General features: G+C 37.2%; 1 protein-coding gene across 50 annotated transcripts in view; it reads right to left on the reverse strand.

Annotated features, from left to right (window-relative positions):
* Nucleotides 1–19,148, reverse strand: part of ZMYND11 (zinc finger MYND-type containing 11) — a 116,238-nt gene that overhangs the window by 17,678 nt on the left and 79,412 nt on the right. For 25 of the 50 annotated variants that reach the window (XM_008522118.2, XM_008522119.2, XM_008522117.2 and 22 more), the window contains 3 exons: nucleotides 16,636–16,797; nucleotides 1,776–1,853; nucleotides 1,214–1,306 (listed from right to left, as the gene is read on the reverse strand). In XM_008522118.2, coding sequence (XP_008520340.1) covers nucleotides 1,214–1,306; nucleotides 1,776–1,853; nucleotides 16,636–16,797 — 333 coding nt within the window. Of the gene's footprint in view, nucleotides 1–1,213; nucleotides 1,307–1,775; nucleotides 1,854–16,635; nucleotides 16,798–17,259; nucleotides 17,356–19,148 lie in introns of all 50 variants that reach the window. The other 25 variants (XM_070601511.1, XM_070601507.1, XM_070601522.1 and 22 more) reach the window with 2 other exon arrangements.

Raw genomic sequence — 19,148 nt, forward strand, 5'->3', positions numbered from 1 at the left:
ATTTCTGATTGTACTGGGCTTGAGGATGCTCAGGCGGTGGCAGTGTCCAGGTGACCCCACATACACCCAGGTGGACAACTGCACCAAGCATTCCCAAAGCACTTCTGTGATTTTGATGTTTGCACCATCATGCCCTGGACTGTAAGCTCCTGAAAGCATAAAAATCATGTCTTCTCTTCATTTTCTTTTCAGTGTTTTTCTCAGGGTCAGCACTTGCTTAAGCACACAGCCAAGACACCATCAACTTACTGGTGTTCTCTATGCCTGTGACGGGAGGCATCAGACTGGGGGGATCTGGGACAGTGCCATGCAGGGAGAGGAAGCCACATGAGCAAAGGCGGGGGCAGGACAGGCAGCTGGGTTCTTCATCCCTCTTCAGAAGATCAGGCAAAGAGGCTGTGGCTGAGGCTACGCCATCTGGGTGCTTGCTTTCATTCTAGGATTTGCCAGCCACTTGAAGAAAACAACCTTCCTTTCCCCTCTTCTTCCACTGAAATGATACACCTTTAGTCTTTCTCAGCAGCTAAGAGGATTAGGAAACCTGTAAGATGATTTAAATTGATTCCTATAACCTCCCTATCAACTACTGTAACCAATCATTAGCTTTTAAAATTTCAAAATGACACGTAAGGTATGGAAATATTAATTCAGCTAACTGAATTATGGAAACTGGAAACATGTCAAGGTATTCTATTGGATTTTATTGTAATTTGTAATTAAATATTAGCAAACCCATTAAGAATCCTCAGGGAGAGTAGGTAAAATTAAGCACTTTAAGAATAATTAACTTTTCTAATTATAATCTTTGTTTTGTTCAAGTTCATTTCATTGTTTCCCAAGACTTTAGATCAATTCTATGCTCTAGTTTTTCCTTTACTACTGCTAAAACTAGGACACCTCATCCAGATATGAATTTTCTACATCTGAAATATTAAATTGACCAGGCTAGAACACATTTTCTTTAATCAACAAGTATCATTAATCTACAGATTGTTTAAAACCAGGCCGTTTAAAAGATGACCCTAACTTGCACTGGAGCGAGCACGTGAGATCTCAAACAGCGGCAGTGTTCACTGCGCCTTTCTGTTGCAGGAAGAGAATGGGCAGGCACACTATCAAGGAGGAATGGTAACTGGATCGCACTCAGCTCCAAGTCGCTGGTCATCTGGGAGCTATGGGGTGTTTCCGAAGCAGGAAGGCAGGCCAGCTTTACCTCCTGTATGGTGGGGACGTCGACTGCTGAGTGTACGAGCCTCCGGTACATCGGGTGTTTGTTGTCCTTCCCCTTTTTATTAAGGTCTATAGCCTGAAACGTCATTAGAGACATCAGTTTTAAACGCGGCTAGGGAGAGACAGGTAAAACATCAATTTCTAAACAACAAGTACTCTAGAACTTAAGAGAAAAATGTGCATACACTACATAGTTTAACGTGGCATTCCTCTAAGTTTTGATAGAAAGAAGAGTTTTGGAAAATTTAATTTCATTTTAAACACAAATTATCAATGAAAATGTTCATTCTGATAAATGGAATTTAAAAATATAAATGCTTCTAATCTAATGCAGCTAAAGAAACGCCTGTATTAAAAACAAAGAGCAAATAATGTAAAAGCCTCTATAGAACTATTGAGTGCACAAAAGCAGCATGACAGCAGCAGTCTCCACCCTTTACAGGGCTCTACACACATTTGCTGCCTGTCAGTCATTAACTTTTAAAGAATGAACCAGAGTAACACACACTTGGGGAGACTCTGAAAGACCCCTGCACAGGACTCACCCTCTCCTTCATGCGGGAGACGATGAACCTCAGGTAGGTGCTCATCTCCTGCTTGTTTGTATTTTTCTTCTTGATGCTCTGTTAAAAATAGAAAAGGCCAAATGTAAAATCTGATCATTTATATGTCCATATTCATCTAAAAGACTTCTATATATAAAAGATTATAGTATGCAAAGATTTTCAATGTATTTGATACAGGGAAATCTTTGAAATTTGCATAACAAAAAAGCATTGAATGCAACAAGGTAAGAATCAGAAAATATTATGTTGTACTGGGCATAATACCTTAGAGAATTATGCATTTTTTCTTTTCTTGACATTTTAAAACTTCAACCAATTTTCAGATAAAAAGAAATAATGACAATACCAATGATGATGACATCATGATGACAATGTAAAATCACTTCTTTCCCCCAAAAATAAAAAGATGGCTGAAGTCCTTTAGGGAGCATTTCAACTTAGCAATATGGAATGGTAAATTTCAACATACCATTCTTTTTAATTAAAAAGGTTATTAAAAGTCTATGTCGCTAATGATTATGTACAGTGTAGCTGCACACACCTACATATCTATTTTAAAGTGTTATGGATCTATTCAGTAATAACTCCAATTTCTATTAATCTGGCCTAAAAGCTAATTAGGTTCTTCAATTTCTCTCTCAGAAAATCTAGCTTCACATGAAGAAAAAAAGGATTCTACCTTTTATGTCATTTCTAGACAGCTAGGAAACAAGGACAAGCGTCCCCATTTCCTTAGTCAAGGTTAAGGCATCATGGCAGACACTCCACTGTACGCAGACGGCACTGCGGAGGACTGAGGAGGCTGCGCCACTGTTTAATGAATGCTTTAACTTTTTCAGGCCACTAGATTATGATTCTCTGTCCAGTGGTATTACCCCAAAAAGAACTTTATACGCAAGAAGTCATCATAATAGCAGAGGAAGGAGCAAACATTTCTCATGTAACGAGAATTCTTAGGCAGGGCGTAAGCGAACTGATTATACATACACACAAATAAAATATCTGAATAAAAAGTGGAAAAGTATTTTCTTAGCTGCAGACTTAATTTCATATACTTCATGTTTAAAGTGATATCCTCCCTCCACTTCCCACCGGAATTCTTTGGTAATGTACACAGTCAATGTTTCTCTCCTTCCTTAGCTTTATTTTAGGACCTGTACATAGAGCTTCTAAATTTACGCCAATCACAGAGCAGTTTTTCTCACCCCTGGCCATACGCAGACACACTGGCGGAACTTCTATGAAATGCAGGTGGGCTTTACCCCTGAGCATCTGAGCTGGAATTTCTGGGGGAAGGTCCTGTGCTCTGTATGTTTCTTCATTCATTTATCTGTTAACTCCTCAGGTGGTTGTGACACATGGCCAAGACTGAGTACCAATGGTGTAGATATGGAGTGTAAAACGCAATAATATTCCCTGGACCCCAGGTTTATAATCTTTGGGGGAAGGAAGCTTTAATGTAGCTTTCAAATTCTCATTTTTAACAAGATCTCTAGTGATTCTCATGCACACAAACATGTGAGAACTATTAGCGGCTCCCTTCTGTAGGCCAGAGAACAACAGAGAATGATGCTGTTTCTGCATTCTGCAAACCCCACAGGACCTGAAGCACAATCAGCCATTAATGCTTTTGAACAAATGTTCTTCCAACAGGGACATCCTTCCACATAATGCTTTCTACACTCAACAGCTTGATGAACTGTCGGATACAGGGAAGAGAAAGGATAAGAGGGCCAAGAAGGCTGCTTTTTTCTCACTTCTTGGGAAACCTGCAATCCCTTAAAAAGAGAGGAGAATAAAAACAAATGCCTCCAGCTACATGCTCTATCATGCCAACTCCAAAATATTCTGGGTGAACTACTAAAATTGCTAATCCCACATATCACACTGATCATTCAATCATAAATTTGCATAAATTCAGATATAACAGCAATCTCATCACGTTAGGAGTCTTGTAATATTATCTGTGGGGTTATAGTTCTTTCGATAGGTAACATTATTTAGCAGAAATACAGATCAACACTTTAGGTAGTGCTGAAATAGAATTTTAAGTTCATTAAATACTGTGCCCAGACCTTCCCTCAACCAAGAAGGGTGGGAATACTCTCCTCCCGGGGTCTTCCTTTGAATACCACAAGCTCAAGTGGGGAATGAGAGCACTTGCAGCCCATGTCCATTAGTGTTGGGACATCTACAGTCACCTGATCAGTGGCGGTGGGATGGGTGCCTCACTGCATCTACCACATAAGGCTGCCCCGTCTCCAGGGCTGCTGGGTATTTTTCACACATGCACAGAAACGTGCTCCTCCTTTCTGCACTCTAAACATCAGCCTGTTAAGTACTTCACTGTTAGTCGGAATCTAACCTCTTTAAATTTTTTAGAGCCTTAGAAAATAAAGTAATTCAATGTTTCTCTATGGGCAAAATTTATGCAGTGCTAGAATCAGAATATCCTATCTAAATCATTCTTTCTTTGAAACAAAAACACTTAGAAACAGTCAGGGAAATGCTATTTTACTTTTTTGCTTAAGTTTAGGTAACTCGTGCACTAAATTGTTCATGCAATTCCCCAGTTTAAATAAAGATCTATTTTCAGTTCCTACTTCCTTTTCATAGAAAAGCTACACAAAACATGGATATTACACGCACTCACAATGCTTTCACTTTGGTTTCATCTGCTTAAACATTTTTAAATGAATTGCTAATTTAATGTAGCCATGTGCAACAACATTTCTTTTTGGGAAGACTCCAAATGCACAGAGTTCAGGCTGAGGACCTTAACTTCACAAAAATAAATAATAAACTAGAGGGTGAAAATCTGATTTTGTATCATATTTAAATATGTTCAGAGTCAAGTTGCTAGAGGATCTCTTTTCTTGTAGATGTAGTTACAAGTGATGATAGGAGTTTGGAAAAATGACTGTTTCAGCAAAATGTCAAAGGAGACAAAGGGACTGTGACTTTCATGGCTAAATGGATAGGACCCCCTTCTTCACAGCTCTGATTCCTTCAAACAGCAACTGCACGTACTCCCAAAGGAGTCTGCTACACATTTAATAAAGGGCTACTCAGATTGGGACATCCAACTTCCCTGTTGACCAACTCTGGTTGTGCACTAGAACCACCTGGGAAACATTTAAAAAACACCAGTGTCCATTTATATAAAGTTCTATCTGTGATGAAAAATAATGGGAACAATGGCTGTCTGGGGGGGAGGGGGATTCAGGGGTCACACCTGTGTTCGGTGGGACTTGGGGGCACAGGTGTGTGTGCGTTTGTCTATTCATCAAACGGTGCATTCAAGACTTGTGCAAATCACTGCAATGTAAATTTTACCTTGAAGGAAAAACTCATCAATGTCACCCAGAGACCTCACTAACACCAGTTTAGGGAGCGGACTGGGCTTTCACAGTCCTAACTCCCAGGTGTTTCTAACATGCAGTCCTGACCAAGAAGCACTACCCAGCATCATAAAAGAGGCTGTTTACTTACACAAATGTGTGCAGTGGTTCCAAATGAAACCTTCACTGCTGTACTGAGAAGTGTCAAGTGCTGTATTTTCCAAAGTTCTCTTTTAAAGCGACATACCAGATCTACTAAGTTTCTCCTTCTACTTACTCAGACAAACAAGAATGTACCTCTCTTATGTTTTAACTCTTTGTTGGTTCTTTGCAGTTACTGTATGAGAAACTTCAATGATTTGGGCTATATAGAAAGACTCACCAAAAGGAGTTTCAGAGCCAAAGAGGATTATTTTTTTGAAAGCCTCCATGTTACTTGTTTATTGAGGTCACAACAGTTTATAACATTGTGAAATTTCAGTTGTATGTTTTTATTTGTCAGTCACCATATATTACTTGTTTATTTTTCCTTTTCACTTGCTGCCCAATACATCTTTTCTGGTGACAAATATGGGACTCTACTGAAGATGTGGGGCAAGAAATGAAATGCATACAAACACTCAGGTTGCTAAGCAAACAGCTGCCTGGATGACACAGAGTTCTGTGTCTGGACCTCCTGCTGCTCCAGGCATGTCCAGGAGGCCGGTAGGAGCCTGCTTCCCAGATGCCCCGGACGCGAGGGCTGAGGAGCTCCCTTAGCAAACTGAAGCAAACAAAAGAGAGGACCCTGAACACATGCAAAATCTCTCTCAATAATTTGTAGGGACAAAACATTTGCTGCAAGACACTTTCATGTTTGCTAAACTTGGGGGCTTTCTTTCTGACACTTTCCAGTGATGATCTAGAGATTCAGCATTTCACGGAAGATCAACAGAGCACTGCAGCGTCTATCCTAGGGCTGCACCATGAGACTGGTGGGTTTTAGGTAATATGTTGTGAGCTGCCTTATGTGACATTCACAGCAGAGTGCTTCAGGTGGTGCCTGTCAACCAAACCAAAACACTTATAGTGGCTTGAGAAAAAGTCAACATAACCAAGAAATTAAAGGAGCAGCTTCAAAGGTCAACGCTGTTCTGTCTGTGCTCCTGACAAAAACGTCAGGAAGACGAACAATAATGCTGTGTGACATCTGCATACTGTTTCAGGCCCAATTCTTCCGCTTTGGCACCTGTCTCCTACTTGCAGACCTCAGAATTCCCCAGTACAGGCCTCTCTGTAACACTGCACAGCTCAGAATCTAACAGAGCGCAGCCCAGTAAGTTTGGGTAACTGTTCCTATCACCTGGTAGCACATAGGAGTGACTCTGATCAATATTACAAATAATCAAGAAAGAAACTTTCTATTACATGGCCAAAGTTGCTGCAACCATTTTCAATGACAATAATTGCATGGCTGAAGCTGTGTTACAAACGTGCGTAAGACATCCACTAAAGTAAGATGCTCTTAAGTACACTGCAGATAACTGAGGGGCTGCTTTCTTCTACTTTAAGGGAAAAATAACAGAAAATCTTGAACATCTTCTTGAGTAAGGGATTCTTAAGCCAGTTAAAAATAATTTCTCGGTTAGAGCAAATCAGATGAGTCTGGGTAGATACCACAGACAAAACACGAATGAACTAATTCAGCCACTCTCGGTGACTTATGGTGTTTTTGGCTGGAAGAAGTATGAGCAACTTTTGATCCTGTCAAGGTTTATCCACAGCCGATTATTGATAACAATGCCCAAGCATCATTATTTGAAGGAGCATTCAGGATTACATGGTCTGGAATTTTTAGTGTTCCCCAGGCACCCAGCTTTTCAGTTGTAGAAACACATTTTGGCAGAGAATGAACTTATGGAAATACCATTTCAGTACACCAAACATCCAAAAGAAAGAAAAGTCTGAAATCAGAAATCTGTACGTCTTTTCCTTAGATAATTATTTGTGCTATAAGTTTGGTGCTAGAGTTCACCAAATCTAAGTCCTCAAGTCTGTGACTGAACAAGACAAAGGCTTCACACTTTCTTTGGGATTCTCAATATCCTGAATGGTCTTCCCGTAGCAGGCAAGATCAGAGGTCAGCAAACCTTCTGAGAAGGGCCAGAGAGTAAATATTTCAGGCCTGAAGACACACGGTCTCAACTCTGCCATGATGGTGAGAAAGCAGTCATAACTGATGCATACGTTCCACTAGCATGGTTGTGTTCTAATTAAACTTTTGGATAGTGACATTTGAATTTCTTATAATTCTCATGTGTCACAAAATATAATTCCTCTTTTTTCTTCAACCATTTCATAATGTAAAACCCGTCCATAGCGCATGAGCAGTACCAACAGGTGGCAGGCTTGATTTGGCCATGGCCAGAGTTTGCCAACCCCTGACTAGACTCTGAGCCTTGTGAACACAGGGTCCCTAGTGGTCTAGTTCAGGGTTCCTTTGCCATGGCCTTGTACAGCATCTGGCAGGGTAATGGTCAATAAATGGCAGTTGAATGGAACTCATGGCAGTTGTTACTAACCAACTTCACTCACTACTAGAAAAACTATTTCATGTAGTTGAACTAAACAATACAAGATCCTTCCAAAATGTGAAACACTTATTCATACCCCAGTGTGTCGGCATATTTGTCCACTATAAAACACTTTGTTTACTTCTGGTGTGTGAACCATTTCATTGCCAGTTGACACCTAAATATTGCTGCTGGCCTCTAACAACCAAAGGCTGACTTCAATGTTAGTGAGCTCACGATCATCCGAGTATGAGCTGGAAAGCAGATTCCTGAGCCTCGGTCCCAAGGCTGTGTCTAAACAAGCACATCAGGTAATTCTGGTACAGGTGGCCTCTGGATCTTACTGGAGAAACTCTAATCTGCACATAAATTACCTACATTGTTTGAGGAATCAAGAAGCTCCAGGCTCTCCTCTATAACTATCTGTAATCACGGAATAGAAAAGCACCACAATTAATTTTATCTGCACATAAACTGCCTATGTTGCTATGGAAACCAGAGGCTCTACAGTATTCTCTACAAGCACCTGTACTGATGGAATACAAAGGAATCATAAAGAATTTAAAAGGAAACCCAACATTTGAGACTTTAACAGTAGAGCTGCTCTGGTGAAGTGGCCCAAAGTCCTGCCATTTCTCCTCGCATACTGGGACCCCAGGAGCCCATCAAATGACAATCACTCTCTAGGACAATTTTCTAACAGTATACCTACGTTCAGTCTTTTTCACTCCCAGTACCGACATACTGAAATTAACTCTCCTTTACAAGACCAGATGAGCAGAACACCACATCTATTGCCAGTACTAACGGTAGAAAACATGGCTCACCCACTTCCACATGTGGAGTACCTTACATCTAACCATATGGATTCCCTATAGCTCCATCTTAAACTTCCCACAGCCAATCCAGCAACAGTCATTTGCACTTGTTTCTGGCAATAGTTTTTTTTTAAGTTAAAGGAATTTAAATTTAAGTTTAAAAACTTCCTCTTCCTCACAAATATGCCTTCTTACTCACAGGTCAAGTTGGAACTGTGAGGCAATTCACACTGCTAAGGATATCTTGAAGTGGATTCTTGGAGCGTGTCGGCAGACATGACTGCCCACACACCCCTCTCCAGCTGGGAAGTTGGCCCTGCAAAAGACTAATGCACAGTGTTTCCAGACTTGTTCATCCAGATTTACACAAGAGCACCGAATGCTACTCCAGCTGTGTCTGCATTTATTAATTTGTACAAAGTCAACTCTTTCCTCTCTGATTGAGGGCGGCAAGTTTTGGTTAAGTCAGATGATACACTCAGCTTTGTAGCAGCTGGTCTAGGGTGATTTACCAACTATTAGAGGATAGTCTCAAATTAATTCCATGGGCCACAAAACTGACTGATATTGTAAAACAATGTAGTATTTCCAAATCCACCACATCCATATAGTCACAAAGAAATGGCTAAAATATTATTAGCTACAGAGAGGTGTTATACATGTCAGAAATGTTATCATTTTAATATTAAATGCACTTTTGGGGGTAACTTTAAGCTCCTTTGTAGCATATTACAGGGACATAAGAATAGGAAAGGGACATTCATAAAAATTTTATGGAACACCAGTTTTGCATCTACTTGTTCCTTCCCCTTTCTACACAACATTAGCCTTGAAAGAATGAACAAGATTCAAAAGGCAGAGGCAGAATGTATTCTTCAGTGGAATAAGTCTTTCCATTCTTCCCTGAAAACAAATTACATCTCTCTATTTTTGGGTCATGGAATGAGTATTTGTTTTCTGCTTCCAGTCAACAGGAATACTACCTGCCTACCTCTCCAATCCTTGTCCCCCAACTTCGGGCATTTGCAGAGACGATAAAAGGAAATTGTGTGTGCTTTGTACATACTTTCAGTTTATCAATACTGGAAGCACTAAATAAAAGTTTCTATTTATCTAGATTAAGTTGCAACCATCCTGATGTAGGAAGCAGCCCAACTATCATCTCCTTAATCCTTTAGAGTTCAAAATAAGAGATAAAGTTCAATTAAAATTCTAAACAAACCACCAAAAGATACATCATGAAGACCAAATACACCACCACCCAAAACATTCTGCACTCATAGACCAGCCACTCTGACCATAACACTGTTAAATTCATCATGGGAAGGCAATGTAGAAATATGTTCATTTTTTCTTTCTTGCTTGGGTCCAGTTTTACAGAGAGATTAGAGAATAATACATGAGATTTTATAGTTTTATATCTTAGATCCAATTTTAAAAATCCTCTGGCTTCATCAACGTTCCCATTTCTTTTTCCTCCAGTCAAGCTTGTGATGAACAGAAAATGACCTGATAAAAGTATTTGGTTCGGACGAAGATCTTTTTAAAATTAATTTTCTACTTTTGTGATTCAGCTGTCTTTAAAAATTGTAAAAATATTTAATGTTCACTTGTAGTGTTCAATACTATGACTGTCTACCATAAAAAACAAACAAACGAAAACATGGCTTCTACTTCTATTTTATTTAAAAATCAAGTCTCCATTCTAGATTTGTTAATATGTATCTTGAAGGTAAAGGTACTTACTTTTAGGGTGAAAACACTAATAAATTTCCCACACTAACAAAAGAAGATTGACCAGAAAGCAAGAATACAGTTTCAGAGTAGATACATAAGGAATTTATGTTCAAAATATTTTCATTTAGCATTTTGCCCCGTTCATTCTGAATACTAAACAAGCATTCTATTTCTGGAATTAAACAGCCAAAAGAATGAAAAATGAATTCAGAAGTAAACTCTATCTCCAGGTTCAAGAAAGTTTTCATCTTTTTTTTTTTTAGCTACCTTAACAATAAAATGTCACAGTGCAATGACTCAAATATAACTCACCCAGAACCACGTCAACATTAAGTCACTACGTACCCAACTGATAAAACTCTAGGTGGCCTCCCAATGGCAATTCAGCCTTGGTTCAGTTTTAGTAGACCAGTTAAATTCCTTCATTTTCAGTATCTGCCTAATGAGTACACTATAACCCATGCAAAAAATACCTGGGGCTTAATATCCAATTTAGAAGTTAATTTTAAATGCTTTCTATAGACTTTCTTCTATATGTCTATTTTCAAAGTATTAAGTTTCCTGAAAAATGTATATCTTCATTCTAAATATTTTACAGAAGCCACAGTAGTAGGGAAATTTTAGGAACAGTTTCTATTAGTGTGGAAGTGCACTTAGGGGCTCTCTTCCACAGATCTTTGTAGATGACTAGTAGTCAAGAGCAGGGATCAGAGGAGGAGATGCTGCAAACTTGAGAGTGTTTTTGGATTAGATATAAAACCAAAGTATTTAAAAATTATTAGTAAAATTCTCCTACAGAGATTCTTCGTTTCCTAATGTACATTTTCTTGTGTTTCTGTATTTTATGATTCACTAATTTGTATATTAACACAAATTTTAAAATTTGTGATCCTTAAGGAGAGAAAAATGCCATGTGAAATAATTGTGGGAGGATGAGTATTTTCTAGTTTTTAAATACATACTGGAATAATATATCCCCTATCTGTTACCTTGAATAAATTACCTTTTTTTAAGGTCACTTAAATTGACCCTTTCATATAAAAGTCACAATAAGTATGTCAGAAAAGCATGTAAAGTGAACCAAAGTTTTTAAGAGGATAAAAAGAATAGTAATATAAAATTTGTACATTATAATATAAAACAATTATAAGAGTCTAAGATAAAAATTTTTGGTGGATTTCACTGAAGCAATATTCTATTTCAGAGACCCCAATATAGAAAAAGAGACAAACAGATCACTGTGGTCCTCCCATTCTAGTACCTTCTATGTGCTCACAGTAAAAGGACATCATACACAATTTAGAGCACTAAATTCTGTTCCCTAATGACATATTTTAGTCTAAATATAAAATTTTCACTTACTTGAAATGAAAAGGAGCAGTAATATGAATTTGCAACTCCTCCAAGTTATGAAAACAAAATTCATTTATGCAAGGACCATGAACATATTAAGAGAATAGAGGAAATAGGGGCCCACTTTCAAAATACCTCTCAAAATTGTTAAGCTGGAAAGTACCAAATATTTTGTTTTGCTACACAGTTTTTTCCCCCTAAAGTTAATCTTCTGACTTTTTACAAGGTACCAGACTCAGCAAACGCAGCACTATCAGACATTACAGCCATGGATCAGTGCACTACGTGTTATGTTACGCTACACTGTATCTTACAGCCACAATGCAGTGTTTGCTATACAACCCTCTGTGTACACGAGGCAAAAGAGGGGCAATGGGGAACAAACTGATTTATATCCTTCCTTTAGAATTCTTCAAAGTCGTAACTATGGCTCCATAGGGAGAACAAATGCCAGTACACTCATGAGACTGACATTTTATACCAAAGATACTTCCCTTGGAGTAGCACAGGCATTGAGAATATGCAGCTCTAAAACTGCACTGTCTAAGACAGCAGGTAGCCATAAGCCACACGTAGTTCCTGGGTCTCATGGGCCACTTCAAGTGTTCAATAGACACATGTGGCCAGTGGTTCCTATTGGATAGCAGAGACAGAACACTGCCATCCTCACAGAGAGGTCTACCAGACAGTGCTGCTCTAAAAGGCCACATGGTTCCCATGACAGGGTGGTCCCAGGATTTCTTATAACATGTTACCTTGCCCATATACAAAAAAATCAAGTAGTCATTACTTAAGCACTATTATGATGTCCACCAACAGGACTGGAGGCCAGCAAGCATGCGGTGCATGCACATACACATACAAACACACGTGTGCACATACCCACACAGACACATACATGCACACAGACGTGCACACACACACATACACAACAGACACACCCTCGCCCCCCCCCACATACACACACACACGCTTACCCACATACAACAGAAGAGCACATACACAGATGCACGCTCACACAAACCTATGCATGTACACACACACCAGACATGCATACATACGTGTGCTCACACATACACAACACAGACACACGCACACAGGCTTGTGTACACATCCAGACTTGCCTTCTGTAACCACAGCATTAAACAATAAAACAACTTTGTAATTTGGAAACTATACATATGAAAATAAGGCAACATTAAAATGAGACATCCATTTGTATCCTATCAAATTGGTAACAAAAATTTGGAAAATACTTTCATGTTGGTATAAATGGGTATAATCTTCTGAAGAACAATTTGGTGATTTTTATCACAAATTGAAATGTACCTATGCTTTAAATTTAAGAATTCCACTGCAATGAATTTATCTCATGAAGATTGATCAGACAGAATTACATGGATAAACGTAAATTAATTTTCTTTTTAAAAAGTATAATTGACTACATTGTGTTTTAAAGATATAGCCTTTAGGCAAATAAAATCTTAAAAGTGACTTTCACTTAAAAGTTACGATTTTCTCATTTTTTCCTGGAAGACTCATGGCTGTTTCAGGAATATAAAATTCAAATACATCCAAGTTGAACAAAATATAAACTTCAGTTTCATGCAGAAATAAATTATAATGAGTGATAATTATAATTATATATAGCTTATAATTATATATGTAATTATAGATAGATATTATAATGAAATATAATTATAATGAGAAAATTATAAATCTTTCAGACTGGAAAGTATGACATGACTCTGGACACCCCAATATCAATGTCCCCTTTGACAGGTAAGTTTCAGGTTATTGATCAGACAGGACAGTGGAAACAATGTAATGTGTATCAACGGAGAACTGGCTAAATAAATTATAGTATGCCCTTTTAAATTATAATATGTAGAAAAAAGACGTCTGGGACATTGTTGAATAGAAATAAACTGGCTACATCTAGTAACATATATAAAGTTACATAGATACAGATACAAACGGCTGCCCGCACAAGTACACACACACACGTGCGCATGCAAACACACGTGCACGCACACACATGGGCATGCAAGTGCACAGGCACACACACGGGCACAGAGGTCAGAGGTCTGTGAGAACATTCACCTTCTAGGCGATAGCATTTCTGGGAATTTTATTTTTTTCTTTATCCTTCTCTAAATTATTTGAATTTTTTACAACAAATATGAAAAAATTATTTTAATCTTTTTTTAATTAATGAGAGTTCTCATAACAAGAGTGTGAAACAGAACATTACTTGAATTTTTTCAAAACAAAATGTTAATTTGATAGCCACAGGCTACTTTACTTTTTACTAACAATCTACTGTGTCTGTAAAGCAATAGCTTATTTTTTAGAAAGCCAGATATTGCAAAGAGATATCCTCAGCACTCTGAGATTTTTGATATTTATTATGAAAACTGATAAAATTATTTTAAATTGAGAAAAATTCCTACCATTGCCCTCTTAAAACCTTTTGGAAACAGTCAGATACATGAGATAAAGCTTGAACCGAAGCCAGTCTGTAACAGCTGAGAGCTGGGTGAGAGAACCTGTTCTCAGTAACTTTTCAATGCCGTAAGGGACAGAGATAATGTATAACAAAACAGCCTTCTGATCACTATAAAATATTAGAAATATTTTACTAATTTTTACCTGTACTGAAATTTGGCTTCGGGGATCTTACCTTCAAATTTCCTCATCAGTGTATCTAACTAATCTATATTCTTTCCAAACATTAAAAAGAAAAATAGAGAAGATCATTGTTCTGATTTGGAACTACAGCTATTAAGTTTCAGTTTACAGATGCTCAGTTCTTTTAGTCCAAGAACATTAGCTCTAGTCAGGCACTCTCATGCTAGATTATAAAAAATGGCTTTAGCTGAAGCTTTGACACTTTGTTTAAGAAAAAAAAAAATCAACCAAAACCTACCTTAAAGATATTTAAAATTCCATTAGGATTTCAAGGTTAGTGTTACTCCTTCTCCCAGAAAAGGAATTGTTAGCACTCATTTTTTTCTTGAGGTAACAATTAAAACAACACAATAGATCTAAAAATATAACTATTTCTCTGGAAGTTTTAAAAGCTCTAGATAAAACTCCCCATCCCTAACCCAGACGCAGGCTTTTTGAGCCTAACCAGAGAGTAGCTCAGAGTCTATAAAACAAATGAGTGAGCCACGACTTTCTACTGACTCATAGCATCACTTCAGCAAGCTTAATTACATCACAAGGCGAGGATATCCAGACAGACAAGAACAAAAGGAAAGAGGGGGAAGAAAAGGAAACTGAGACAGGCCCAGCTAAGTCACACTCTGGGGACCACGGTTCTGTGTGAGCCAGTGGCTCTGTCAAGTGAAAACCTCATCTAATCAGTCAGGAGTCGGACAAACACGTAAGAGAAGGGAATCTGACAACCTGACAATGAATTCTGATGGAAGAAGTATTACAAGTTTTCTTCAAAGGTACAACTGTTCAATTTCTATTTTTCATGTAAGGAATATTAAAACATCCATGATAAAGTTTAACCCATCCTCAAAAATCCCAGTGTTTTTGCTTAAATTCTTTACTTTGAAAATAAGAACTAAGTATTAAAAAGTTATGTCTGTAGAGATACAGGTGTGTCGAGAATTTTATTTCCCAAGTTCCTGAGTCCATATTATTTCATCAGTGACATTACCTCTTTTATACATTTACTACCTTAATGCTTTTGTTCTTAGGATTTCATTAATTCTTTACTTCCGCCAGTGTAAACTGTTACCAGAACACAGGAGATATATATTTTCTTGTAAAATGCACAATCCAAATCCACAAGTATAAAACGTAAATATTATTGCAGCTCCCACACTACCAATTACGCTAATTTTTAGTAGACATCATAAATTCTTGTAGGCCTACAACTTGAGCCTTGATACCAATATATTCAGACTTAGCAATTTATCACTACTAATCTAGCATTTAGGCGTTTGATTATATCATTATTATGCTTATTTTTTAATGCTCTCCCAGCTGTCTTCTGTCTGCCTGGTGAATACGCAGTAGTGCTGGTAAGATGAAGTGCATTAGGTAATACAAGGCCATAATGTTAAGGGAAGACTAGAATGTACTATATTTTGCTCATCAAGCTTGTAGGAAACTTTTGGTTGCTAATAAAGAGGGGGAAAATTATGAAGACAAAACTTTTCTTGGAAGAATAAATGAATACTTAAATTACTCAAGCATTATAAAGCATATTCACAAACTGAACTCATGAGTAATCTTGGCAATTTGCAGTTTCAAATAAGAGTCTTAATAATTTCAAGTACAAAACAATAGAGGTTGCAATCAAATCATTTCTTACTAATCACCATCAATGCCATATGTAATGAAGTGTTTAAGTATCACACATCACTCGTATACACACACACACATGACATTCCGCAACCAACAAGCACAGCTATGTATACTTTTCAATGGGCAAATAATATGAATGAAAATAATTGTGGAAAGTACCTAATTTTACCTACCAGACTATTTCATTTTGCTTTAAATAATTACAATTCTTTATACACAACTGTCCCATCCCTCCACCCTCCAAATCAAATATAAGCAAGAAATAGACTAACCAGTGATATGACAAAAAATAAAGGCAACATTACATGGATATAAAATAGGAAGTAGACACGAATGTTTCCAACCATGCGCCTTCTGTTAGCTGTTGTTTTCAGTAGTAGAGAGGACTGACTGAACAGACCTTGGCATGGGAGAGTATTTCTTGATCCATTAAAGGAGTGACACAATCCAGAGGCAAGTGTAAAGTAAGGGAAGAGAGTATATTTTTATGTGATTAAAACTTTCTAAAATCCATACCCTGAGTATGTTACGTGTCTGTGATATCCATTTATGAGTCCACTATGTTCATTTACCATCATTTCAGTAGGTAACCCCCACCCTCCAGCACTTTACCCATTAACCTGGCAAGACAACCTGGGGTATCTTTGTGCAGCTGTTGTTAATGAATTCCAACCCTCTGACCAGCACATTAAAGCTCATAGGTACTCACCCTGCAAACTGGGCACTGCCAGTGACTACTGCTGTCTCTAAGCCTGTACTCATCAGACAAACACTTGGAATGATACACACGAAAACACAGGTCACATATCAACACCTCTCCAGGCAAATGGCATTCAAAACAATACCAGTCATGATTTTCTGTTTCCCAGTCCTACAAAAAATACAAAATAATTTCGTATGACATTTTGTCAATATCTGCAATGACTAAGAACAAAATTGAAACTAAAGTCCATCAGAAGTTAGGCATTATAAACAATTTTAGACATTTACTGTATTAAAACAAGAGGGAAAATACACCTAGAAATTTGCTTCTTTAAATTTTAAATTCTTTCCTAAACAGTATTAATATTCAAAATGTCTTAAGGTGATCTGATAGCAAAACCAGTCCAAAATGAAGTAATTCCAAAGCCAATCCCAGTTCTAATGTTATCTTTCATTTTTTAATATAATCTATGGAAAAACTGCTTCAGTAAACTGAATACCCCAAACCAACATCTATAGCTTAGTATTTCAAATAAACAAACCTCTGTGTTGTTCTGCTCTTAAGAAATATATAGTAAGTACTTAGCACACTGTGGGAACAGAGAGAATAGTAATAAATGGTGATGCTCACTATTCTTATCTTCTCATCCATGGTATTGGATGCTTTATTGAAAATAACCATTAATCAGAATGTCCATGTTCTGATAGGTTGTCAAATTTTCAGGGTCTGTTGAATTTGGAAAAATAAATTGAAAATGTGAAACTAAAGGTTTAATCACATTCTCCAAAGGACATTACGATAAAAAACAAAAAAGGAAGTAGCTTATTTTCTTATTGGGACTATTCCTGGAAATAAAAGAACATAACTGCAGGTATACAGGTGTTCGTCAACATTTTCTTTTTTGTTACACTCTTTTTTGTACAGCCAAAACCATTTAAACATAAACAGGAAGATGTTATACGCTCTCTTAATTTAGAATTCATTCTTCATAAATATCACTCTTAGCTTTTATCAAAAAATACCTGTGTTAAGAGTGATAGATTAATTCTCACCCTTCTTTTGCAGATGTAATAACTAAATGAACATTTAGTGTAATCAAGGCCACTTCCGATGGGGATTCTGAAATTCCAAACTTGGGCTCTGCCATCTCTCTTCTCTTTATAAATCACTGTCTACACTGTTTCTGAGGTTGAGCAGCTTCTTCGCTCTCTCTTATATCAGTAACTTCCCCAATAAATGGGCTTCAACACAGTACTTGTTCAGTAAGCAGAACCTCCTTGGGTGCTTCAGGTTCGAAGTTTTACTGCTTATGATCATATGAGTGGCTACTACCCACTCCTTCAAAAGGGAAGAGTCACTAATGTTCCAAAATTCATGCCTTCCAATCCACATTGAGAGTCATGGCTAGAGTACATTAGTAAATTGTGCAACAATGTGATCTTTTTGGTTTGCTTTTTATTAAGAAATTGGTGGTCTTTATCGATCAAACTAATAAAGAAAAAATCATGACCATTTTAGTTACTTGCTGCAGATGTAAAAACTGCAAACTTACTTAGGTGGAGTAATTTCAGTCAGTCTGCTTAAAAAATTGTAATATACAGATTTGACCAAAAAAAACCACCCCCAAATCTGTATATTGTAGGAAAAAATCTACCTCACAAAGTCGAACACAGAGGCACCACAGAGACAAAATGTGTATATGGTGCTGGGCTGTACTAAAACAACAGCCACTGTGGACCCATTTCACACAGCTCATATGTAAGCTGCATTTTAGCTATTTTAATTTTTGTATCAAAAATAATTGATAAATTAGGTTTTAGTGGAGATAAGATGCTTTGTTCTATTTTTAATTAACAGAACTCTTTCCAAGTTTAACACAAAGAATTTGAAAGTATTTTCCTCATAGCTGACATCTTAAAGGATTTTGGTGGCTTATTTGACTCATTATTAACAAAAGAAACGGCCATCCTTTATCATTTTAAATTTTTTACATTAATTCATCTTCCTGTGATTCTCAAAATGGTAGTTACTAGGTTAACTAAGAAAAAGAAGCAAGACAGTATAATTTGGTGCATAGCTCCAGCCTCTCCACATTACCTCCTACCTTTTCCTTTCCCATCCTCTCTCATCCACTCCAGAAACAAAGATGAAAGTGGATCTTTCTTTGATGGGGTGTTTAATACTAGACTTGGTTTTTCATAAGACTTATATGAAAGTATAATTCAAATGAAGTAAAAGTAAAGAAACATTTGGATACCTATGTTTATATAATGGCATATAACTAACTCTGTTATCTGATATATGAGCTGGGTATGTATGTGCCATTCATTGTTTTAATCATAGCAATAGCTGTCTAGAACACATAAAACATGCAAAAGCCATGTTCAAAAGTTATTAGATTTGGAATCCAAGAAACATTTTTCTGATGTACAAATGATACACGCATGTTTATAACAGGCAGAGCTGCCTATAATTTATTTTTGTAAATAGAATTCATTTATATAGCGCTTTTGACTAAT

The sequence above is a fragment of the Equus przewalskii genome, chromosome 30, assembly GCF_037783145.1.
Source record: "Equus przewalskii isolate Varuska chromosome 30, EquPr2, whole genome shotgun sequence".
Lineage (NCBI taxonomy): Eukaryota > Metazoa > Chordata > Mammalia > Perissodactyla > Equidae > Equus > Equus przewalskii.